The sequence below is a fragment of the Tyto alba genome, unplaced genomic scaffold (genome assembly GCF_018691265.1).
Source record: "Tyto alba isolate M040663 unplaced genomic scaffold, T.alba_DEE_v4.0 Super-Scaffold_9, whole genome shotgun sequence".
Lineage (NCBI taxonomy): Eukaryota > Metazoa > Chordata > Aves > Strigiformes > Tytonidae > Tyto > Tyto alba.
The window spans coordinates 22,558,639-22,585,142 of NW_024881330.1; the positions used below are offsets into that span (position 1 = coordinate 22,558,639).

At 41.5% G+C, this 26,504-nt stretch overlaps 1 protein-coding gene across 1 annotated transcript; it reads left to right on the forward strand.

Moving 5' to 3' along the window:
- The first annotated feature begins 279 nt into the window (after positions 1–279).
- Positions 280–26,504, forward strand: AZIN1 (antizyme inhibitor 1). Its single transcript, XM_042785930.1, has 12 exons — positions 280–586; positions 6,481–6,618; positions 14,484–14,681; positions 16,756–16,929; positions 17,202–17,374; positions 19,925–20,059; positions 21,718–21,799; positions 22,902–22,976; positions 24,079–24,244; positions 24,774–24,892; positions 25,060–25,274; positions 25,899–26,504. The coding sequence occupies exons 3-12, from the start codon at positions 14,580–14,582 to the stop codon at positions 26,008–26,010; spliced, it is 1,353 nt and encodes a 450-aa protein (XP_042641864.1). The 5' UTR covers positions 280–586; positions 6,481–6,618; positions 14,484–14,579; the 3' UTR covers positions 26,011–26,504.

The following is a 26,504-nucleotide window of genomic DNA, read 5'->3' on the forward strand; positions in this document are numbered from 1 at the left end:
GGGACACCGGCCCCGCACCTGCGCCCGGCCCGGCCCCGGCAGCAGCACCACGGGGGCCGCCGCGCCGCCTCCATTTTGGGTGGCGAGTCCCGGGGAGGTGGCGGCGGTGCCCTCCTGCCCGCCAGCGTCTCTCGGGCCCCGGCCCGCCGCGGGGCGGGGAGGGGAGGGGAGGGGAGCGGTGGGGGGGGCGGTTTCGGCGGCGGCACCTCCCGCCCCGCGGTGCGGTGACGCGCGGCGCCGGGGCCCTCCCCGCCCGCCCGCCCGCCCTATAAGAGCGCTGCCGGCGGCCGCCCCTTCTCCTCGCCTCGCCGCTCGCCGCGCCGCCCGGTAGCCGCGCTCCCGCCTCCACCCCCCGCTGCCGCAGCCCCGCGCCCCCGGCCCGCTCCGGCTCTGTCTCTCTCTGCCTGTGCCCTCTCGTCCCAGCGCTGCGCTGCGCTTCCCCCCGCCGGTCGCCCCCGCAGCCTATGGCCCTGGAAGGCGCCGCTGCCGCCGCCTGTATTTCTGCTGTAGGTTCCCACATCCCTCTTTAAAAATTCCGCCTAAAAAGAGAAGACGATTTACCAAATCCTTCGGGCCGTTATCTCACGTGAGTACTGGTGCCGGGGGGTCCCCGGCCTCCCCGCCGGGCTGGGGCTCGGCGCCGCGGGGGAGGCGGCGGGAGGGAGGCAGGCGGCGGGAGGGAGGCGGCGACGCCCACCCGCAGCTCCGGAGCGGGCCGGGGCGTCCCTTGACACCGGCGGCGGGAGGGAGTGGAAGGAGCTCTCCCCTGCCCGGGGCTTGGGGAGGGGCAGGCCGTTGTTCCCCTTCCACCCGCCCCGGTGCAAGGAGGGGAAGGGGAGCGGTGGCTGCGACCCCCGGGAAGGGCGGAGAGGCGCCCGGAGGGCAGCACAGCCGCCGTGGCGGTGCCGGGCGGGGAGGGGGATGGGGATGGGGCCGGGGCCGGTTCCTCCCGCAGCCCTTTCTCCGCCCGGCGGCGTGGGGCGAGACCGGCTGCCACCGGCGGCGGCAGATGGAGAGCGGCGGGATGAGTCAGAGCCGAGTCTCCCCCTCTCCCCGGCGCGCAGCGAGGCGCCGGGCGATGCGGGGCCGTCCCTCGGGGGCCGAGCGGGCGGGCGCCGGGGTCCCCCGCGCCCCGGAGGGCGGCGGTGGCGGCGGGCGGAGGGGGTCAGCGGCCGCCACGCTAACATGGCGGACAGCCCTGCGTGTGAGAGGCGGCGAGGCGGGAGGGGGGAGGCCGGGGACCGGGAAGAGGGCTGCGCCGGGGCCGCCGTTCCCCCTTCTCCCCCAGCCCTGCAGGGCGTGGGAGGGCGGTGGGGCCGCCGGCTCCGCGGGGAGCGGGAGCGGGGGCTCGGCGGCCGCCCTAACATGGCGGATTCCTGCGGAGGGGGGCTGTGTGGTGTCTTCCCCCTCAGCAGCCGGGGCAGTGCCCCGCGGCGGGAGGCCGGTTCCCGCCGGGCGCTGCTACCACTCGCTGCGCGCCTCTGCCTGGCGGGGGGCGTCCTCGCCTGGACCCCTGAAGGAGAGGGGCTGCCCCGGACCCCGGCGTGCCGTCCCTTCCCCTCACCCTGTGTCAGCTGCCTGGGTTTCGGGATCCCTGTTCCCGTGCAGGATCCCTTCCCCTCGGGTGCACCCCCCACGCAGGAGGGTCCCTGGGGCCCAGGGGGAGCAGCGGTGTGACAGGCTTCGAGGCTGCCCTGGCTAACGGAGGCGGGGGCGGGCAGGGAGGCTGGAGAAGTGCTGGTGGCATGGCTGCGGCGTCTCTCCTCCCCGGCTTCTCAGAGGCCATGTTGTGCATCTGTAACCGTGACTATTCATCCGGGCTCCCACTGTCATGCTCCTCTTTCCCCCTCACCTGAGCAGCACCTGTGGGTGCCTGCATGAGGCCTCACCCTGTTGCCCTCGGCATGGAGGACTAGGGGGACGTGCCGAGGGGCAGGGTGGCAGGACGAGCTGTCAGAGCACCGAGCAAATTGTAAGGGCACTGCACAAGTGACGCTTTCCAGGACAAGCGCTGGGATGACGGGGCAAATTGCCTTTCCACAGAGGGACTAGGGGGTCCACCAGCGTGTGGAAAGCAGAGCCTTTGCCTCCTGTTAGCAGCCTTCTCACTTTGCCAGGAGTGTTTGCCTGTTATCTCAAGGACATGTTTTTTCCCCCCCCTCCCCTTGGTCAGTCTGTTAGTGTAACAGTAGCAGATTTGGTGCCGCCAGTCCTTCTGGAAGCCTCTTGGTTGAGCCTCAACCTCCTTGGCTTGGCTGCCGCTGCCAGCACTGTACTGGTCAGGACTGCACAGTACTGTATGGCCACTGCTGTACTGTTGGCTTTCAGAAAGTATGGAGAAGGTCCAGTCACTGTTCAGCTACTGGCTGGGTGCATGTGTGTAAAGCACCTGGATGTCAGGGTAGGCCGAGTGTGTGTGCTCACTGTGGTGCTGTTCTGTGTTCGGTGAGAGGTCAGCAGAGGTTCCCGTTACTGGTTATAGTGGTGAGGTCAGCAGAGGTGCCTGTTACTGGTGGTGGAGGAGCTGGAAGTATGGTGTGGGAGCAGGGTGCTTATGCGTGTGTAAGGGGGTGCAGATGCAGGAATGGGGGGGGCAGGTGGTGTGGCCAAGGAGGATGCTGTTACAGATTGTTACTAGACAGCACTGCAGATCTTTTCCAGTCAACAGTCTGGGCTTATTCAGAGCCTGAGATGATGTGTATCTATGCTGGGGGGACCCCAGTTGTGGTGGAGAGAAGTAAGTGAGCTTCAATCTTTTGAGTCTTTCTGAAGTGCATCTCCTGCAGTGCAAAATCCTGCACTGCTGACGTGCCAGTAGGCAGAAGTGCTGTGTTTCAGACCTCTGCAGCAGTCTCTGGTGACCGAGCAGGATTTTATTGTGTAGTCCCCGTCGAATATAGCTGTCCTGAATGAAAACATTGTGTGGTGTCCAATAAAGCAGGTTAGACCTGCCTACCCTCCCAGCCAGATGTGTGGCTGGGTTTCCTATGTGGGGGAGAGTGCTGCCCCACTTCTGCCCTCACCCCGGCTGCTGGATTTTTGGCTCTGAGGATACTGCACTTGCCCGCTATTCTTCCCTGGATAAATGCAGGAGGCAGCGGTGCTGGGGGGGGGGAGGTGGGGGTTGTGGATAATGGTGGTGGTAGGAGGGGTTTGTTCCAGTCTGGACTGGTCCAGTCTAGTTCTTTCCTTCCTGTCACCGTGTGAACAATGCTGCTGCTGCCGTGGCTGATGCTTGCGACACGGCAGCCCCCTCCCCACGAGCTGCGGGCTGTGGGGAGCTCCATTCCCTGCCAGCTCTGCCTGCCGTGGGCCGAGGCCACCCGCAGCCAGCCAGCCTGCTGCCCCCCATCCCTCCCGCTGGGCCCTGAGCTCTGCGGCAAGGCTGTTAAATCCCAGAAAAAGAGGGGTCTTTACAAGACTTCAGGCAGGGGGAGAGTGTTGTTTGGTGGGGAACAGAAATGGGAATGTTTCTCCCGTGGGGACAGTTTTACTGGAGGCAAGAGGCAGGCTTACCACCTTTCAGCGCTGCAGCCTGCCCCCAGGCAAGCAGCTTATGCCTCTGGCTGCTCCCTGTGCTGGAAGGCTGGTGCAGGTGTGTGTTTGCAGTAATGCTGGGCTGTATGGTCTGGAAATGATTCCATCTCTCCAATTAAAGGAGAGACAGAGTGCTCTGGAAGGGAATTAAGATCATCCCTTCCTGAAAGGGAGGCTTAATTGTGTAATGGACTAATTTGGGTATAATGGCAAATTTCAATTCAAAATGCTGTTGATGTAGCGCAGGAGCAAGAGTGTGGCTGATGGGAGAATTCCTCCGGGATCTGTGCTCTCTTCAGGACCTGCTGTTGCCCAGGGACCGCCTCGCCACAACGCCGTGGCCCTGATCTGGAAAAGGTCTATTGTAATAGAAGAATAGCTGTGTTTTTGTGGACCAGAGTAACTTTGGTGCCTTTGAGTCTGTCAGTTGATGTAAATGTGCAAGGTCATCGTATTGCTAGATTTTTACGGTTTGGCTCGTGGATATTTTAGCTCAGGTGACTAAAGGGTCTCCTTGCAGAAACAGAGCAATGCAGTGTATCTTTTTTTAAAGCAAATTGGTGCCTGGGTTTGTAGGCCTGTCTGTATCGGACATGGAGAGCTGAGGGGGCCTGTGAGCTGGAAAAAGCCTGGCCCTTACTAGCCTGCTGGCACTCAGGGCTTGCTGTGAGGGTGCAGTTCTGGCAAAACTATGCACTGTGGATGACTGGGGTGTTATTCTGATCCTCAGGTGAGTGTTACTATTCAAGTACAAAGTACAGCATTGCTGGTCAAGATGCAGTCAAAAACTTGAGGCACCTGTTAGTAGATTATACTAACAGATGATATATAAATGCATGCATATGGTGTCACTTGAGTATTAAAAGGCAAAGCTACCTTGTTGATTATTCCTGCAACTCAAAGCTTGCTGTTTAGCAAAGAATGCTTTTAAACCTACTTTAAGACCCTTAAACAATGAGTGCTTCATTATAGCTGATCACATTCACAATTTTTCTAAAACTAGTTTTGCCCATGTGGGTTATGGACATCTAATACACATCTGATAAAATGGTAGTCCTGCTCTGCCACAGTACAGCAAACTAACTCTTTGTAATGTTTAAAGCAGAGTAAAATTACTATGATTTGAAAGGCTCAAACTGTACCATTTTCCTCTCTGAATATTTAATATTTGCAAACCTGAACAAAAGAGGGCAGTTAGATAATTTTCTGTATATCTGTGTAGACATATCAGATAAATAATTCTCACTTAAATTTTGAAGAGCAATTACAACTTGGATCAACTCATAGTTCACTTGCTACAGAAAATGATCAGTTTTCATTCCAGCTCCACAGGAACTTTCAGTGCACACTTCTTTCTTGGGACATGTGAGAATATTTATTGGAATAGTACTGCAGGTGATATTTATCTGAAGCACAGCATTTTTGCATTAAAGGTCATGTGCTCTCCCTAGAAGCACCTGTTTTTAGTGACTTGTTTTGCTGGGAAAGTAAACTTAATTCATAATCACTGGAAAATTTGTATGAGTGTCTGAGTATAATTGAAACAGCACTAGAAAATAGTGGAGCTACTAGTTCATTTTACAAAAGGAAAGAGTTGCCAGCTTTAAGTGTTGTGTGCATACTCTGAGGATTAAATATTACTGACTTCTTGCTTTAGTGAAAGGAATGGATAAGATTAAATACACTGCATATATATTCATTCTAGCTGGCAAAATTCCTTAATACCTCAATTAATTTTGAAGTGCTGAGATTTATTTTTAATATTATGTGCTACTGAATGCTCATTTATATGGTAAAGCTGAAGAGATTGCTCTGTGGAGTTGCTGTGAAAGTTAACCTCAAGTTGCATTTGCTCTGTTGGTAATTCAGTACTTTATAGAGTATACTAGTTGAGTTTTCTAATAGCAAGAATAAGTGGAAAAATACACTTCAGCAGTTTGCTTAACTGTAATGTGGTTGAAAAGATGATCGTTTGGGTTAGGTGATTCCCAGAAGCCAGGTTTTTGTAGTCAGCACGCGTAGTCTTATTTAAATAATGAGAGCAGCAAAGATTCATTTTTACAATAGGTTGGTACATTCCATGTTCCATGCCATAGACCACAGTGAGTTTGCAGAAACTTTGTTGTATGTTGGTTTACACATGACTAGTTCTGTACAGTATTTAATTCCATGAAAATGACATTTCCTTTTAGAAGGAATAACTTCTCGACAGGACTGGTTAATGTTTCCTGGAATGCTTTTTCTGTTCGTTGTACTGTTTTGTGTAATTGTTTTACCTTAATTTGAGTAAGCTAGCCTTGTACTTTAAAATGCTACTTTGGTGTTGTGTGCAATAGTCTTTAAGGGCCAGCTGAAATGTTTCCTCATTCCTGAAGGCAAGCATAAGTTTCTTTTTGCTGTCTGTCTTGTCTCTGGGTTTGTCTGTATGGTGTTCAGTTTCACTATATAAAGCACTATTTTTCACCCACATAGCATTTTCACCCACATGCCGTGTTCATTCACAGCAGAGGAAGAAGGAACATGGGAAGGGATTTCTAAAATAGAAAGGAAGTAGGGAGGGGAAGAATCACAGTGGCTACAGGGTTAAAAACACTTGAGGGAGAGTAGTCCAGTATTAAGAGCTCCTGCTTTGCAGTATTACGTCTTCGCCTTGAATTATGAAAATCTTCCAGTTCAGACTATGAAAGATAAGTACAAACAAGCAGTTTCATCTGCGTAATTTGTGTGTTTCAGCAGTTCTTCATACATCTGAGTTGATCTGGCTCCCAGTTTACATTCACTCTTGAACACTGGGTATTTTATGTGTTTATAAATTTTTCATGGTGGGGTGTTGCAAGCTTCCTTAAAAGCACTACTGAAAAGGCATTTGTTACATGTTTTAAGATAAAGCTTTTATTTTGTTCTTGCTATGAAATTTATTTTTGTATGCATTTTCTCCCACAGGGCAAAATCTCTGATCAAGTTTACAACTATCCAGAGGGCTTAGGAGAAGTGCTTTATAGAGAACAGTTCGACTTCAACGCTGAGCCACCTTGGGAACCTAGCTGATGATAGTAGGGTTCCATCTCCTAACTTGTCCATGTAAGTCTCTTTTCATCTATATACAGGAGGATAAACACTTCCAAAAACCAGAAATGGCATGTATTGGCTTTTTGATAAGCAAGACAACTGTCTTGTTGTAGATTACCAAAACTTGAAAATAGTGGCATGCATATTATATGGTGCTTTCATTCAAGGGGGGACTGTAATTTTTACTCACCTAATACTTTTCTTAACAGAGTTATCTGATGAATTTATAAGACATAAACATGTGTGAGTAAACTTTGTATATAGAGTTACTTTTCTGAATTAGGGCTGTTGGCTGCAGAAATTGTAACATAAAATGCTGTAGCTTCAGTCTCTAAGTGGTAATTCTGAAGTCAAGAATTGGCACTGTATGACTCAACCATCAAATCATGATTTGCTGAGTACTGTGTGATTTCTTAGGGTATTTTTATACTCAAATAGTTAAAATTTGCTATTGTAAACAGTAACTAATGCTGATCATGAAGGGTGTGCCTTCCCAAATGCCTGTCTCCTCCATTATTTGCTAATTACTATCCACTTCCACAAATAGTTGTAGTTGAGCCACAGTAGAATGTGGAATTCTGTGTTGGCTGGAAATGGTGTACCAATTATAAATGTCTTTACATTTTTAAGAGGCTAATAGTTATTACAGAAAAACAAGACCCATGATAACTGAAAACAAATGAATGTGCATAGCTGATCTTAAGGAGCACAGAAAACTCTGAAATGTGTGTGGTTATCCTGTTCTGTTAACATAAAACAAAAGCTTTATGTGGTTTTAACAGTAACCTTAAATGTGTTTGTAATATCTGAGTTAAGCTGATTTTATACAGTATTACTTTTTTCTTGTCTAGCTGAAGGCATTTTTGTTTGGCTTGGTACCTATAAATTATATAATGCTTTTTAATGTAAAACTCAAATGAGAATGGTTAAGTGCATCTAACTGAGCCAGCTACTCTTTTTAAAGACCACAAAGAGTCCAAATGGCAGTTGTGTTAGTATGTCTCCTAATAAGGTGCTTAATGTAGATGACCCAGTTCTTCGAAAATACTGCAGTAAGGGAGGCACAGAGTGAGCTTGGTTTATCATGATTTCTGGCTTTATCACCACAGGTTACGCTTTTTGTTTTGTTTGAAACATACTGAATTAACTACATGTATCTGGTTCGATGTAGAAGACTACTCTATTCGAGTGAATACAGTTGACACTGGAAAATTCTCTGGTGTCATATGACTTTTATAAGCAAAAGATTTGAGAAGATTGTTTCTCTTGTTCACTCTGAGTTTTGGCTCACTCTTGTATGTGGGTAGACATTTTGCACTTCAACAGGAATGAGATAGTAAAAAGACAGGAAAGGCAGAATAATAATTGTTAGGAGGGAGTGAGTAAAGTATAAAATTTTAAGATACTATAAATGCATTTTAGTTTCTAAAATTGTTATGAAGGAATTTTGGCTTTGAAATTTTTCTCTTTTGAGGAGAAGGCTGTTCTGGTACCTTCATTGCCAAGAAAGGTTGGATCAGATGATCCTTGAGGTCCCTTCCAACCTATGATTCTGTGATTCTTTCTCTAACTGGTAGACTCATTTGCTCTGGCAAATAGTGCAAAGTATAGCTTGTCCTAGAATGGAAATGCCACTGGATTTGCTGTATTTGTAGCTGAATGTTCAGATGATGTGTGTTTATTGTGAGTTTAGATCTATTACATGTTCAGTAATAATATAAGTAGTTCAGTATTGAATGTAGTGGTGATGTAGGTAGTAGTAGTCTGCAAGTCTTTGCTAGTAAATCTACCTGTTTTGGTGTGCTGAAGCACAGGTAATTACCTCAAACACAGCTAAGATGTAAGTTAGCCAGCTAATTGGTAGTTTGAGTCCTGTTCAACTTGCAAATTGATTTAATGGAAAAAAGGTCAATTGGGCTTTTAAATATAATTATTAATACTACGTTCCAATGGAACTCAAATAAAAATCTTCTGTCTGAAGGTATACTTACATTCCTATTAAACTTGCTTCGTTTTTATAATTCTCTCCCTTCCACTTTTGTCTCTACTCCACTGGCCAAGGAAGAACTTCAGATTTAGTTCTGTCTTGCTCCTTTTAAAATCTGTTATATTTATTACCACCTCTGGCTGATTGGAAATGGAGGGAATTAGCAATGGAAATCTCATCTATTAATGAGCCCTGTCTATGCCAAATGGAAGCAGTAGTTATCTGCACTGGCTAGCCTTTAAAGCTCCCTTGACTTTGTCTAAATGGCACTGGGTGGCAACTGGGGAACAGGAGGGCTGGCAGTTTGAGGGGTTGGGTGGCAACGGGGAGGCCAAATGCTAATATTCACTATGCAAGTAAGAGGAGAGGATAGGGACATAACTGCACTTTTATGAAAAAAAGTGCTGGGATGGTATCACACAAGTATACATGCACTTACAAGAGGATTCATTTTCGTAAGCTTTGCTAGCTAATTGACTTCAAATAATGTATTCAAACTTGACGAAAACAGGAGGTTCTTGAAAGAACGGTTCCTGTAGATGTCAGGGGCATTATTTTTTAGTATCTATCCCCTTTGCTGCTTGCTTGCTTCAGCAGAGATGCTCTTGTTGCATTACTCATTTATTATATACTCCTTAATATATACTCATTTAATATGATACTCCCGAGAGTGGTAGAATGGAAGTAACCTAAGTTGTACAGGTACTCTGCTGTGACCCTCAGTGGATTTGTACTGAGAGGCAACTCAGATAATGCAAAATGCCCACTGCTGTTGTAAATGAAGACCCCTGCTTCAGCCTTTCCATCAGTTGGTTAGTGGCTGCATTCAGCTAATTGCATGATAAGGATCTAAGTTGGTAAAATGGCATCTTGGAATATTTTTTTGAAAGATACTTCTGTTATAAATAGGCATTTCCTGCACTGAAAACGGAGGACTTGTTTCTACTTTTCTGGTATACCTGTTCTGTACTTAATTGCCAGTGTTAGTGACAATGTTAGTTACTTTTTTTGATCTGTTACCCCTGAAGAACCAGTATTACAAGGAATGTGAGATTAGTGTATTTTACTTCTTTATTTTTGCATCGGCTTAATTGTTAATCTCATAAATATTTATTTTGCTTAATAAGACATGTAGTTGAAAGGCATTCTTGGGAGCCTGTTCGGTTTGTAGAGAGTTTGTTCTTTGTAGAGGAAGTTTTTAATGGAAAAAAAAAAAAAAAAAAACAAAAACAAAACCTCAAGGGAGTGTTTTTCAGGCCAAACAACACGTAGTTCTGACAATGTAAAGAAAATCAGAAATTATGTGTTTGTTATGGATGCTTGCATATGGCTAGTATGTGTTTAGTCACTTTTCAGAGCATTTTCATTTTCTATTGCAGATGTCTGCATTAATTGCAGTGTTTAAATATGTAAACTTTAAGATAAAAGTTCTTCATCTGGGAAATCATTGTGTTAAACCCTAAAGAGCCTGAGGATGTAAGGCTTACTTCAAAGAAATCAATTGCATGCCTATGTGGAAGTCTCATACCACTTGACAGCTTTTGTTTGCCCTGAAATCTATGTCCTGGAGCACTGTGCAGACTAACATTTCAGGTGGTAATGGGTGGTGTTACCACACTAAGTCTGTCAAATCATGACTTGCAGCAAGTCAGCACTTCAGCAAGGACTGAACTCTGTATGGTAATGATTCTGACTTGTCTTACAGACATAGAAATCTTAAAGCATCCTCTAATTCCTTCTGCCTGTATTCATTTATCTTTCATGAATTTTATCATTGATTCTCTTCCCTGCTCAGAACGGGGGCCAGTCAGAGCAGAGTAAGTTTGTAGCACGATCCCAAATCCTACTGCCAGTATTCACCTCTTACAGAAACATTTCTCAAGAATGCACTGTTTTGTGATGGTGCTGTATCAATACTGGTAGGAATTTAAATTTTCTCTTTGTAGAATATTTTTATCTTGTTCTCAACAAGACTGAAAAGATGTAATTTCTTCCAGAGCAATTGGAGAGGAGAGGAATGGACTGTGACTCAGAGGACATAAGTTGGTAGGCTAATGTTAGCTTTTTTACTAGACAAATTTTCCTAAATGAAAATGGTTAGGTGTGCTTAGAAGGAGCAGTCGCTGCGTAGCAGCCTGGGATAGGTTATACTAGATTGTTTATGGTTTGTTGCAAGCTATTTTATTAAGTCTGTACTAGCACAGATTTGGTTTTGTCCCTGCCTCTTGACTGTAAGATGCTTTTGAATGAATGAGCTGTAAGAGACAATGTCTGTTTTAGAAAATTAGCTTAATCAAAGCAACTTAGATACACATTCTTTTTGTTGTTTTGGGGGAGTTGGTGGTAAAGAGGACTCCTCTCCCCATGCTTTACTTAGACCAGTTCTCCCTCTCCTCCCCAAAGGATCTCCCCAGTAAAAGTAAAACGAAAGGGCAGCTTCTGGAACAAAGTTATTCTACGCTATCTTTGTCTGAAAGCTGTAGGCACCACAGTCATTAAGTATGAAAAAACTTGAGAACTACAAAATTAGCTTAAATCTACTTAAATGTAACTTAGGTGAACACCAAGACTTGAAGCAAAAAAGGTAGCTGTTCTTTAGACTGAGTTGCTTCGTTTGAAATAAGGAGGCACAAGCAATTAGCCTGCGCGGGGGGTGTGTGTGTGTGTCTTGTAAGTCTAAAAAGCCGTTCAGTGCTGTGACTGATTTCACTGGGTCCACTGAGACCTCCCAGCAGAGCAAATGGAGGGTGTGCATTCATTCAATGGAAAGGACTCTTGACCATCTGCATGCTTTACAGTGTAGGAAGTGGCTTGTAGTACAACAAAACCCCACAAATCAAAGCCAACAAAAAACCCCCAAACTTTCAAATCTGGTGAAGTAGTACCCTTGTAGTACTCTTAAAATGCTTTAGTTCTGCCTTCAGGCATCTTAACAGGTTTGTACAATGTGTCAGGGAATTGTAATCTGATGATCAGAAACACAGAATTTGTCCAACTGGAATAAAAATAAAAAGTAGCTCAGATGTGAGGCTTCTGCCAGCCCAGTTATTTTTCACACGCATTCAATTGCGGGTACTTAAGGTATTAATGGTTGGCTGTGAGTGGGGAGTGGGAAAGAGGAACTGGGATCATGGAAACTCATCCTGTGCAGAGTTACTGTGTCAAAGTGTTGCCACTGAGTTTTACTGAACTTTTTCTGAAGTCATAGGACAGATTGGATGTGTCCTAAAAGATGTTATAGACTTAGACTTTGCAGCACAAAGCATAATTGAAATTTGAAATTTTTCTTTTAACACCACTGTCACACAAGGATTGAAAAATCTGTGGTTTTTGAATGGTTAACAGATCTGCTACAGTTGAATAATCTGCCGAATATGGAAAACGTTTTGCTCTTGCATGTGTTCACCATGGCTGGTTTACCTATTCCTCTCTTTGGATATTAATTTTCTTGCAAGAATACAACAAAAGAGCTGTTACTATAGAAGGCAAGTTTAATGTGTTTATTACACAGCCAGCAAATTCTTGAGGATGCATAAAGTACTTAAACAGCCTAATGTTTAAGTTTTAAAGTCATAGTATAAAGAAATTATGCTAAAAGAATTAAGCTCTTGCTGTTACGCCTTTTTCTTTTGATCGGCATGTTTTGAATACTCCATAACTATATCAAATTTTCAGTAAAATATTGATGCCAGCTTTTCTTTCCAGGGGGGGATGGGGAAAAAAACCAAACCCTTTTTGGTACTCTGCTCCTGGAGGTCATGGATATTTTATGGAGGTGAATGTGTTGAGGGCTTTCTGCTAATCAGCTAGCAAATCAAGGATACTGATGAAGTACCTGGTCAGAGGGTGACAGTAGCTGTGTAAACATGACTGTGGTGGTCATGTTTGTTTCACTGATTTTAAGTCAAACTTGATTTACAACTTGTCTTTATTTGTTTGGTGTTTTTTTTTTTTTTAAGGAGTTCTAGCTGTCACTCTCAAACTTAAACCCAGATGTGACTGAAGAAGTTTCTCCTAGTTATTATAGTGTCTACCACCTAGTCATTGTTTATATAATCGTAATTTACCTAAATCCTTACATCAATGTGATAATTACCTTGCTCTTTCATGATTGTTTTGGATCTTCAGGATTCACTTAAATAAGCATATGACTCACTGCACTTGAGACAAGTATGTTCCTACCCAGCATACTTGTCTTTATACATTCTGAATATAACTGAAAATTCTTGCTGCCACTGAGTTAAATTCACCTGGCAGTAAATATGTCTCTTACGAAACATAGGTGGCATATTTGAGTTACGCAGAAAGAGTACAAACTCTGCTGGCTCTTTTCCCCATAATTTGATGTAATGACAAGCAGGAGCAACTGCTGCTTAGTTGTCTTAGTATTAGCTTGAGCAAAAGTAACTTTGTTCATATTATAACAATGTTAACCAAACTTATGCTGCAAATTATGGAATTTTTTTTTTTTGACTGTAGGGCGGTGGTGGAAGAAACCGGAGACAGTTAATACCATGGCCCTGTGCCCATCTGAGGCCAAAATTATACTAGCTTTTAGAGACTTAGTGAAGCATTTTTTTACCTGCAGCTGTGATGTTTCTGGTTTCTATCAACACTTCTAATTAGTAAATTAATTTTGTTATTTTAAAGCCAAGTACAGGTGGCTCTAGAAAACAGCCATCACTTTTTTTATATAAATACTGTGCAACTTCTGTTGAGAAGTTAAAAGTAGTCTTGGGTATTCTGGTAAAGAAGAAATATAATTAGCTGGCTGGCTTTGGTCAGTCTTGTGGTAGTCATGAAGGTGACAGTTGAAACAAAAGAAGTCTGGTCAGTCAGTTGCTATAAACTAATAAAATGCTTGCTTTTAAACAAGACCTACAACTCTAATAGAATGTAAACTGCAGATTGTTGTATTCATCAAGTAAGGCTGATGAAGATATATAATATAATCAGCTGTTGGTAGTTTTATGCTGTCTACTGATTTTTTTATTTGAGACTATTTAATCCTTATTCTAAGACCGTCTAACAATGTTTTCTGTCTTTAGACTTTGCTGATTCAGGTTGTCTTTTGGAAAACATGCTTATAAACAACATCTAATTTGCAGTGAAGGTTTGAAGATAAACAAGATACAAATAAAGCTAGGCTATAACTGTTCCTTGCTTTCAACACTAGTTTTACTTACTGAGATTGTGTCATTTTTAAAACTACTTTCTGTTAACCTCTATTGAAGATTTTTCAAGTGCTATAGGTAATCTTAGGAACAGAACAACAGTATAAGTGTCTTGTAAATACAGTGTGTGAAGGCAGTGGTTATAAACCAGCATCTGAACAAAAACCTGAATGTTAACACAAATATGTGAATCTAACAAATATAAATGCTAACACTTAATCAATAAGCTACAAGTTATCTTTTAAAAAAATCAGAAATGTTGTATTACATTCAGTCTTCCTGTTGCATACTTGAATACTAATATCACTTAAGATGCTATACTTAAGAAGAGCTGAGCTGAGGTGTTTGTACAAGTATGCTACACCTGCAGTATATTCAGTGTTTGCATAAGCACAATGCAGATCAGTGTGTACACAGTCTGAGATTCTTCTCAAGAACAGCCTTGCACCAGTGATTCCTTACTTGTTTTTAAGTTAGTATTTTAAGTTAAGTATGCAGCTTCTGTTTTATTCTTGGTTTCTGTTGAATTGTTCTGTCCTTATCCCTGGTAAATGGAGGGTGAACAGAGTAAAAAAAGTGAGATATTTTTTTTTTTACTGGGGTTGTCTGTGTTACTGTTTGTAGTACATCAGGTATAGAAATATTTCTCATTTTTAAATAGTGGCATAGTATGGTTTGTGCCTCTTCTCCCATTGACTTATGTTTTCTTTGTACAGTTTGTTGCATAATTTAAGGACCCGGATATAAGGCTTGGAAGCCCATCCCTTGTGTTTCTTGGTTTATGACTGTCGGCTTTGTGGAATACGGCTGAGATGAAAGGATTTCTTGAGGATGCAAATTACTCCATTGGTCTGTTGGATGAAGGAGCAACTCTTGCAGATGTTATTGACAACTGTATTTATGAACATACTCACGTAAGTTTTTTCTGAGTTTTTCGTATCTTCTGGTTTAGTTCTCTAAGTCTTCAAACTGGGTTGAGATATTTACCACACATTAGCTGACACAACAGAGGAACAGTCGGCTAAAACTCAGCTTATAAAGTAGTTCCCTCTTCTAATTCCAGTTCGTTGCTTGTTTGCCTCTGGCTGAATTCTGTTGGGGAAATTTGGGCAACAGTTGTTACCTCCCTGAGTGTGGCTAACAGGAAAGTAACCTTGCTGATGTAATTAAGTACAGGTTCCCATCTCCTTGTTTTAAGAGGTTTTATTGTCAATGGGGCATAGAGCAGGAACCTGAAATTGGGCAAGTGGATGTCACTGAGATAGAAACATTTTTTTGTTCTTTCCCTAAAAATATGCCAAAACTTAGACAAATGTATGCTGAGCCAGTTTAGAGCCATGTTTAAAATTTCTGTGGCTGATCACGGTTGTGTGGTTATATGTCTTCCCGTTAACCCTTCTCTCAGTTGGAAACATGGGTACAAACATATTGTGAGGTGTTACCCTTTTTCTTTCAAGAAAATAAACTGGTCTAAAAGCTGTTAAGGTTTAGCAGTCTACTGGGAACAAACTTAATTCTGTGTGTGCAATAGTAGTTTTATTGAGTAATGCTTCACTCCAGAGACAGGAAGATGTAGTAGCCTTTGATTTATAGACAAGGTTGTAGAAAGGGTGAGCTTTTAAAAAAAATTTTGAAGTTTCATTAAGCGAATCCTGTATACTTAATATGCCATCCTTATGAGTTGTTCACCTTTCCCTTGGTTTATCAGAGCTAATGTTCAAATGCAAGTGCTCAACTATAGTACAGCAAATAGCTAAATCCCATGGCCTTCTGAACTCAGGTGTAGGATTCCCAAATCCTGATTCCTAATATTCTTTTTCTGTCTAGCAAATAAATAGGTAAACTACTGGCAACATGTCATGTCTCCAACTACTGGCTGGCTCACAGAGGATAGCTGCCTCCTGCTGCTTTCATTTACTCCTTTAGCTCAAGGGGTAGAGGCCTGTGCCATGGATCTAAAGCTCCAGATCCCATTCCTGCTGGTGACCCATACAGGGGGTCAGTATGCTTCCACCCGATGGAATTTCTATTTGTGTTTTTTAAACAGAAATAAAGACATTGTATACAATAAACCACAACATAGTTTCATATCTGCGAAAGTCAAGTGCTAGAATTAACATTTGATGTACAGTCTTAATTCAGATCGATCATATATTTTGTGATGGTCTTTAATTGGTATACAATAGGTCATTCTTCTACAGGAATTTTACTGAGTGCACATTGTAAACAAGTATAGAATGATCTGTTTGGATTTTGATCCACTACATCCACATCATGACTTGATATTGAGAGACTATGCTAACAGATGCACAAGGAGGACTGTTAAGTTTCCAGAAAAGTGTCTGTGCATTTTCTTAAAGAATATGTGCTTGACTCTGCAACCTTAACACACTGAGTTTTGTTCTTAAAATTCTGTTTTAACTTTGTGCTAAACAAGATGTGGAGAACAGTCTCAAACTTGACTTCCTGAATTCAAATACTATCAAACAAATTTTCACTAAAATGAGCTATTAGCTAGATATTAAAATATTGGTAGTGCATTAAATTTATTCCTTGCATAATAAAATATATTTTATGTTGAGACTGGAAGCTTTCGTCCCAGTGGATTTTCTTCTTCCTTCAAAAAGTTGCAGACTTCTGAAAATACAAAGTTGGAAGAGATTTTTAACCTATTCTGTATTTTTTGATAAACTAAACATTTGGCATTTATGTAGTATCTTTTGTTCAGGAATCTCAGAAAATTGTCTAAATAGCATTCATAAGATCTCTGAAGTGGTAGGTATTCCCTTCGATTTTATTTTTTTAAAACTAGTTCATATGTTTAGGTGAAAGTAAAAGCAAAAGCATATAACAAGGTTAAACCTAAAAGTTAATAGCAGGGTGAAAAAACTGTACTTAATTCTTTAAGACTTTTTCATGGGTTACTTATGTTTTGACAGCAAACCCACAATTTCAGACATTTTATTTTCCTATTCTTCCTTTTTTTAGACTGGAAAAAGAGCATTTTACGTTGGTGATCTTGGAAAGCTTGTAAAGAAGAACATACAATGGCAGAACATGATGGCACCAATAAAACCATTTTATCCTGTAAGATGCAATTCTACTCCAGGTGTACTTGAAATTTTGGGAACCCTTGGTGTTGGATTTGCATGTTCCAGTAAAGTAAGTTTCTTTGGTATGCCTTTTCCATATGTCTGCTGTTTTAAAATCAGCTTTCTGGTATTAGGTGACATGGTTATAAATAACATAATTTAAATTGTAAACTCCTGTGGAACTGGCTGTTGAAAATCTATACTTCTGCCCTAGAAGCAGTGGATAGCTTTCTCTTTAGTGTATTTGACTATTTAGTACAGTACTAAAGCATATCTAATAAAAAAATCAGTGAAGATAGTGCACTGGACTGTCTCATACTCTGGTATGCTCCTGTTTTTCAGTCTGAAATGGTTTTGGTACAAGACCTGGGCATTTCTCCTGAAAACATTATATATACAAATCCTTGCAAGCAAGCTTCTCAGATAAAGTATGCAGCGAAAGCTGGGATAAACGTCATGACTTGTGACAGTGATATTGAGCTGAAGAAAATTGCACGTAACCATCTAAATGCTAAGTAAGTGTCAAAATTTTGGTTTTGTTTATGTGGGGGACACTTAATTTTGCGTGTACTCTGGGTTGGTTGAGTTATAAGCAAAGTAATACAACTTCTTTAATACAATTCACTTATATCTGTTTTTCTTTTCTCTTTCTCCTTTGAAGGTTGCTTTTTTGCAACTTTCTCCCTATTGGGTCTCAGCTTCCTAATATGATAGTAAAGCCCTTGTTTTGGGAGAAATCTTAGATTTTGATTTTTGTAAGGCAATCTTCATGTAAAGGTTTTGGTGATTAAAATTCAGAAGTCTGCCACTTTGTTAGTCCATATTCCTCCTGCTTTGTTTTGGCTTCAGTGTTTTCTTTCAGGGTATTCTGTTTGGATATTAGTGGCTTCAGCCAAAGTCAGGGCTGAGACTATCAGCCAATGAGCATGGGCATCAGGTCCCATCTAGTGTTTGGACACACTCTGCAGGTCTGTTAAATACACCTACAGGTATTTCCCTGCTATTAAAACAGTGAGAAACTTGGCTACAGTTCTGGTTTCAGTCACTTCAGTATTGGCCCAGATGCCTTCTGTAAAGAAGTGATCAGAGCTGTTAAATACAAGAACTACGAAGTCCTTGGTTCTAGACAGTCCATATTAGTATCGTGTCTTGTCTCAAAACTGGCCATAGCTGTAGAATTGGGAAGATTCTACCAAGTTCAGTATCTGGAGACTCTGCTCATCACACAAAGTTACTTTTTTTTTATCTTTTAATGTTTTTTACTACCTTGAGAGCTCAGTATTGCTGTTGCTAGTGATTACATTTCGTCCTCATGCCAGCCTGACAGTGCTTTGCGTATTGGAGAGTACTTCCTGTGCAAAGAATGTTATGTATGATAAATAATTTTGTGTAAATGCTGGCCTTGACATATTCCATGTATTTGAAAGCCTTAGCAATGCTAAAGCTCTTATGTCATTAGTATTTTAACAGTTACTACTGATGTTTTTAGTGTTTTGTTAGTTTTAACACTGACTTATCTCCTTGAGTCTAACAGCATCTTTTAAGATGATGTTGTCTGTGGTAACATCCACAGCAAGAGGAGTTAGGATGCAGACTTTTCTTGAGCCAGAGAGATTGTAAAGTGAGGAGACGGAATGAAAGAATTTCATGAGCTATAGAAAAACAAGGTGAACTCCTCTTTTCAAGGATCACATAGTCTAGTATTTGAAAAAGTTCCTGTTCACCAAGGACATGAAATTCAATTTCTACAGAAGAACTGCAGTTTGCCATCTAAATTTTACAGAAACCTGATTTCCAGCTCTCCTATTAAGTAGAGATTTTTGTTTGCTTGTTTTATTAGAATTCTCCTATTCAGGTCATTAAAACATTGCTGAAGTGACAACTATGAGTTTTCTTCTTTCTCTTCCTTGGCATGGTTTCAAAAAAGGCCTTTATATAGTCTTGTTGTGGTTGTTATAGCTAAGTTGTCTTTATGTAGATGAAGCTTATTACGTTTGGCAGAGAATCCTGGTTAGAAAGCTGTAATTCTCCTCCTCATTCTGTGAAAATTATTCTTGTAACTTTCTGCACTAAACCCAGCAATGGATTGGTCTCTTTATAATTGATGTTTCTGCCTTTGGAAGTCTTAGTAACTTGAATGATTGCAAATTCTTTAAGAGGAGAAGTATCAGAAAGGAGTGCTTAGTCCTTCATTTCTTTATACCCTTGGATTTTTCCAGGCAAAGTTTAACTGCAAGTTTGCTGGTGCCCTACGAGCTCCAGTAGAGGCATGGTTGTTACAACTATCCAATGTTTCCTTTAAAATAAACAAAAACCCCAAACATGCACACCATCCCCTAGCCCTGCTCTAACTGGCTAAAACACAGGAAGAAGAATCTTACTAGATTTCGTAGAAATCAGAATTGCTCTATTTCAGTGGTTTGCACTAGAAAATTATCTTGACTCGCTTATAACGCTACCATAACAATTAATCAAAAAAGTTAACATTGGATGTCTAAGAAATGGTATTGTGTAATCACGATGTGAGGTTACAAACTACAGAATTATGGATATGAAATTTTTTATATTTTAAAGAGTTTAAATTTTGACAATTTTTTTTAGTTATATTTATCAATTTTTCCAAATGTTTTACAAAATATTGTTAGACTACAGATTTCTTGAACAGAATTGTCTGTGCTAGTAGAGAAGCAGGAAATGAGAGGCTAGTCATGGTTTCTTAAGATGAAATTATATAAATTGAAATTAACAAAGATTGCTGGGCAACCTATGTGTGAGAATTTAGAAGGTAACATTCTCTTTTATTACAGCACTCAACAGACTCTTGCTGCTACAGAAGAGTCTTAGTTGCTGCATTTCGAAATCCCTTGTCCTTGTTGGCTCCATGTTTTAGCCCCTAATTGCTAGTTTTTTCTCTGTACAGGATTGTTTTTATTAGGTTCACTTGACTCATCCATCGATGGACCTGGAGTAGTGACAACATAATCAACACACTTCTGACAGTCTTCAGGCTTCACATGTGCTGATGATGTAAACCAACTGCCCCAATCATCTTCCCCTTCTCTTAGGCTCTTACTGCACATTGCCACAGAAGACATTACTGCTGATGAGGAGATGAATATGAAGTTTGGCACCACCCTGAAGAACTGTAGGCACCTCATGGAATGTGCTAAGGAGTTGGGAGTCCAAATAGTTGGTGTCAAGTGAGTAACTTTATTGTTCTCTGCTGGCTGAGCAGATGCTTGTGTGATGCACTCAAGACATAGAATAGAAAAGAATTTTTTTCCCTGTTTTTTACTGTTTTACAGGGGTTTAAAAAAAACTAAAACCAACTTTTGGATTATAAGTTTTTATTTGCAAGTGAAGTGCAAGCAAAAACTAATACGAAACAAAGTAGCTATTACAGACATCAAATCAATTTGAAATAGAACATCAGGAATTCGTTTGTCAGCATAAAACCAAAATTTAGAAGCTTCTCCTATTTTCTTGCTTTGCTCTTGAACTTCTGTGGTAACTTGATTTGTATTTTTCCAGCACTAAACAGCATAACACAAGTGCAACTATATCATAGAATAGCTTGGTCAGACTGAAAAAGATGAGCATGGGGTTGGATTTTCTGAGAGTTAGGTCCTGTGTCACTCTTTGATCATATCAAGGCAAAGTACTCAGATAAGATTTTGACTTGCAGGTGGCAGGAACTAATCCTAGTGTTCTGAGAGCTTCTAAATGATCTGTGGTGTTTTAATTTGAAGTTTAAGAAAACAACCAAACAAGAGTGGGTCGTCAAGACAGTTAAAGTATTTAAAAGAAAGCCAGATTTTGAGGGTTTAAACCACAACTATTTTGCTGTAAATAGCTTTGATAAAGCATAAACATGTATAATCATTACAAATGTATTTAAAAATTAGATGATACTATTGAGAAAATGTACTTCTTGTATAAATGTCTAAATTAACTTTAAAAAAATCATATGGCTGTTGTGCATTTTCACTGTTAAAAAAAAAATAATGCATATGTGGATCAGGCAAGTAAGTTTAAGTGACCTTTGTTTCAAAATGGCATTCCTTTAAAGGAGCTGACTCGGAGTAGAGAGTGTCGTGGTTCAGATGGGGGTGTGTGTATGGTCTGTCCCGAACCAGCAGACCATACTGGTCTTTGGGAAGCCCCTGGGAATGTTGGCATTGGATTTAGCACCCTAGGTGCTAACAGCATTATGGCAGTACTTAAACCTTTCGGCCAAGGAACCAGAGGGGATTCAGCAGCTTGTGGGAGGGGTCAGTGCTCTGCTGCTGCTGACCTGCTCCCCAGCCTGTTCGGCCTTGCTGTGAAACTAGGACCTGGCCTGGGGGGAAGAAGCTTCAGAACAGAGTGTCAGTGGGACAAGCCTCTCCTCACCTTCCCCTAAGTGTTGGAGACAGTAGATAGCATGTTTAGTACAGCCCTGGCTTTGAGAAGAAAGCTGGATGGCCTAGGAGAGAGGGTGTACAGGCAGGGCAATACAAAGTAGGTTGAGAGAGGAGGCTGTATACAGTGTTAGCATTGGCACCCACTGAAGAACAAATTTTAACCACTTTGATAGTGAAGACAAAGTTTAGTGAATCTGTTGCTGTATCTTAGATGAGAATGTTACAGGACATTCTAGCGTTAAGAGCGAGACAGGTACAATCAGCTACAAATCCAGCAGAATGAAGGCAATCCTCTCCTGAGCTTATTCTTTGAACAGCTACTGTATTATCCAAGCTTGTCTTGAGCCACTTGGGAATAAATTGCTTTTGCTGTTATTGTTTTAGATGCTGAAACAGTTTGCTTGGTCTGAAAGCTGCATGGTTCAGTGTATTAACTGCGTTTTTATTTCTTTCAGATTTCATGTTTCAGCCTCTTGCAAGGAATTGCAAACGTACATTCATGCTATATCTGATGCTCGGTGTGTGTTTGACATGGCTGTAAGTAGATAAATACACACATACAATTGCTACAGTAGAGGATTCATTTCTTTTCTAATCATACTAAGAAGCAATCTACATTATTTCCAAAAATATGTCAATGCAGGAAATGGAACTTCTAGTAAGGGACTAAATACTCCATTGTGAGACGTGTGGTAGAGGTAAAACAAACTTTATAATCCTGTTTCTTCAGAGGTTAATGAATACTGTCCCACTGACAGGCAATAGCCTTCTATGCTATTTTCAAATAAAAAATTAGTTTGTTTCCCACTTATGGTAACGGCTTCTTGAAATTCAGATCTGTCCTGTGAATACACAGTTGACACTTAAGTTACATTAAAATATCACGCATTTGTATGCTGGCATTTATCATGCTATAAACACTAATTTGGTTCATGTGATCTCTGAAGTTAATAACTAAGCATTGTAAGAAATAAAGGTATCCTATTGCAGGTGGGCATATCTAAATCTGGATGAAGAGGAATGGGTTTGGATGCTTTAGGTGACCCTTAGGAGTCTTACGTGTTCTGTGGGTTTTTCTCTTATTGCAAAAATCCCTCTCTAAACATATGCCTTTTTGTAAATGAGAAGCTTGTAAATTAGAGAAGACTGCAAGTCTTTTTAATCTTACTGCTGTGGTTAGTGCATCAGGGGTGACTGGTAACACACAGAAGGCCACAGAACTGAAGTTCTTGCTGATCTTTGTACAAATGCATTGTGGCGGTCTTGCCATGAAAGCATTATCCGAAAGACTTGCGTTACACATTGGGAAATTCCTACTTTATTTTGTCAAAGTGTACCACCCTGTTCAGCAAATATTGTTTGAATATAGCAAATGCCACAAGGTGGGAGTTGAAGCTGCTGTTGGACTTCTACTTGAGAATTGTGTAACCAGCCCCTATTGACATCCTGATGCTACTGCTACTGGGTTTAATGGAGCTGTTCTAACTTTTATGATGCTGTTACTCCCTCACTAGACATGCTCTAATACATATGTTCAAAAGTATGTAAAGTACATCGAAAACAACACAGTAAGAAGCAACAAAAAATACTTCTACGGTTACAGTTGTCTGTGTACTTACATTCTGCCTGTGCATTTTAGGAAGAATTTGGCTTTAAGATGAACATGTTGGATATTGGTGGGGGCTTCACAGGTTCAGAACTTCAGCTGGAAGAGGTATGCAAATGTATTGGAAGCTGAAACTCTAATTTTGTTTTAGGAAGCTGAAGTATTTAACCTTCAAACGGCAACTAACATGGATAGTTGAAACCTATTCTAAATTCCATGTTAGGCTGTAATTCATATATAAACCCAAATAACTGGTTTTATATTCTTTATCATGGGTAGTGTAATCAGTCCTTGGAGGTGATCATTGTTTCTTTTTACCTGTTCATATTGGGTGAATGCTGACTTAAACATGTCGCAGACAAAATTACTATCCTGAGCCACCATAACAGTAGTAATTTGAGTTTTTTTGGCAGTTGAGTGTTGTCCAGCTGGTTCCTGCATTGCACGGCTTGGGCCAGGATTGCTTAGCATGCTTTAGACCTTAAACTATATTGCTACTGTATAAAAGTATGAAACTTTGCTTTAGAACTGAAGACTAGAGGTCTTGCTTTTATCTTTGCTTTGGCTAGCCTTTGATTTGGCCTAAATAGGATCTTTAGTGTGCAGTGGCATGTAAAACAGAATAACCTGTTTACACTGTTACGTTGTAATGACAAACTCAGTGAATGTAGGACAGTGAAAGTTGATTGAATGAAAAATTACTAAGAGCAGTCAGGGCTTTTCTTAGTTCTAACTGTTCTGTTACTTGTTCAAAATACTTGCTAATCTCCAAATACCTGGCTTAATATTTGAACACTGGTATTTAATAATTCATTCTGCTTGTAGTATGACAGCATTCAGAACTGATCACAAAGGCCCTTTCCTTGTTCTTTGGGATTCATAGATAATTTTATATTACCTGTTGTGCTGGGCGAACTTTGAAATTACTTGTGCAGTCTGGAGTGTACCACGACTTGGACTTTGGTTGGGAGGAGGGACTGTAGTACTCTGGCTCATGATATTCAACCTTTAGCATTTAGCAGAATGACCTATTTTCTTAACACTTCTATAAATTTTGGACCTCTGGCAAGGGCACTTGTCAGGGAACAGAACAACAGAGGAAGCTTTTGGTGAGTGTACTAGAACTGTTGCTGACTGAAAGTGTGTGTGTATATCTGATATATACATGAGCTGAGTGGCATTGGTCTTACCCCTGACCTCAATTTCCTAGGTTAATCATGTCATCAGGCCGTTGCTGGATGTCTACTTTCCTAAGGAATCTGGTGTTAATGTGATTGCAGAGCCTGGGTGTTACTATGTTTCATCTGCATTTACACTGGCAGTTAACATCATTGCAAAGAAGACTGTCGAGTATGATAAACTTCTTCCTTCTGGAGGTAAGGGTCATATTTATCTCTTGCATGTTTCACATCAGTACAGATAACTGCCCATTTTCAGTCAGGATGGACTAGTTTGTCTCAGCATATATTTAATACGTTTCCTCATGCTTGCATTGTAATTTGCCTTTTGATTTCTGACCGTGTTACCTGTCTATCTCACTTTCTTTGTCACATTTATGTGGCACTCCTTGTGTCCTTATTAGGTTTGAATTCTTAATGGTTAAACCTGTACTGGGTGCTTTACAGAAGGTGTATTAGGAGGTTCTGTGTTAGAAAAATGTGTAATCTGCTTCTCTGCTAAAGTAGAAATTGGATTTATATACTTAACAGTGATTATTACTGAAAGTATTAATTTTACAGCTGAATTTATAATCTGGTCTCACACAGATTACTGTGATCGTAATTTTCCCATTCCAGTATATATGGAACCCTCTTGTCAGGAGAAAGCAGTTGACTTAAGTTAGATTGCAAAAGGACTACTTATGACAAAAAAATGCATGCAAGACAACTTCTTTTTTACTTCCAGTGGAGCAAACCAGGAATGATGATGAACCAGTATTTACATATTACATAAATGATGGTGTTTATGGTTCTTTTGCAAGTAAATTGTCTGAGAAACTGAATACTATCCCAGAGGTTCACAAGGTGAGTCCTTCTATATTCTTCAGAGATAATCCTTATTAAATATATATAAAAAATATAAGGATAACTGTTCTTATGTATGTGACTTTATAGAATTACCCTTGTATATATTTGAAAACTTACTTATTCAATAAACTGAAGCCTGAATTACCTGGATCATTTCCCTACAGAAATACAAGGAAGATGAGCCTCTGTTCGCAAGCAGCCTTTGGGGTCCATCCTGTGATGAGCTTGATCAAATTGTGGAAAACTGTCTTCTTCCCGAGTTGAGCGTTGGAGATTGGCTGATCTTTGATAATATGGGTTCTGGTACCTTAGGTGAACAGTCTACCTTTAACGACTATCAGAGGCCACTGATTTACTACATGATGTCTTTCAGTGACTGGTAAGAAAATTCTCTTTACAAGGGCAAGCTTGTTCTCACTTCCTTCAAAAATGTATACTTACAGCCAAATGTTAAAGTATATTTGCCATCAAATGTAAGATGAAACTGAGTGTAAGAATGTGCCTCTTTAGTTTGTGGCTATTTTTTTTTTTTTTTTACTGTTGTCTGACATTGCTAAGACTAAACTGAAAGCTGTGATTAAAACGCCTGCTTTGCTTTAAGCTTGACAAAGGAGAGCAAAATACCCGATGCTGAATGAGTTGAGTGGTAGTTGTAAAGCCTTTTACCACCTAACATCAACCTCTGAGCTTTCCTAATACTGGTAGTTGTGACTTGTGTACAATGTCAGCACCATGCCTGTAGGGAGAAAGGGCAGTCACGCTGTTGTGGGGATGGTGAGAGCGGGGTAGCCTGTCCCAGTGCCGAGGTAGCCAGGGCCCTGGGCCACTGCCAGTGGAGAGTCACGGCCTGCCCGTGTCTGCCAAGCCGCCTCGCCCTCCTGCTGGGACTGTGGCCAACCTAGCCAGGGGCAGCAGACTTCGACCGCAATATTCAGGGCTGGTTTCTGATGTGAGATGGTTCGTGAAAGCACCTTATCACAACTCCCGTCCTTCTCTGCTGCAGGGATGAGATGCAAGATGCTGGAATTGCTTCAGACACATTGATGAAGAACTTCTTCTTTGTGCCTTCTTGCATTCAGCTGAGCCCGGAAGACCGCTTTTCCACTGCAGCTTAAACAGGCATTAACGCTTCATTTAGACCTGCAGTTGCAAGTCTGTAGTTTGTCTGGTCAACATTCCAGTGTGGAAGAAATGGAACAATCTTGAATTCAATTCATTCTCTTCAAAACTTGAAAAAATAGTAATAGCTAATGGGGACCAGGCAAAACAAGCTACAGCTACAATTCACTGGGGGGTGGGAGGGTTAGATAATGGCGTCCAAATTTAAAATCAAGTTCATTCAACCCCTGAGCGTTTAAATATGCAACAAAATGGATGACTTAGTGGAGATGGAAACCCATCACTTGGGTTCTTCAACAGTTTACATACAAGTACACAGTTTTTATACTAAGGATTCCTGTTAGAAAAGTCTTGTAAAGTTATTGTCTTTCGCCCAGATATATCAAATGTCAGTGGGAGACCAGTGTGACTTCATTAGATGTTTAGTGTATTTAGAATGTGTAAATTTGTGCTTTGAACTGTAGTTTAATAAATGTAAAATTGCATCATA

Coding starts and splice junctions, on each gene's coding strand:
- AZIN1 (XM_042785930.1), top strand. CDS start 14,580: ATGAAAGGATTTCTTGAGGATGCAAATTACTCCATTGGTCTGTTGGAT. Junction 16,930..17,201: donor GATTTGCATGTTCCAGTAAA/GTAAGTTTCTTT, acceptor CCTGTTTTTCAG/TCTGAAATGGTTTTGGTACA. Junction 25,275..25,898: donor ATGATGTCTTTCAGTGACTG/GTAAGAAAATTC, acceptor TCTCTGCTGCAG/GGATGAGATGCAAGATGCTG.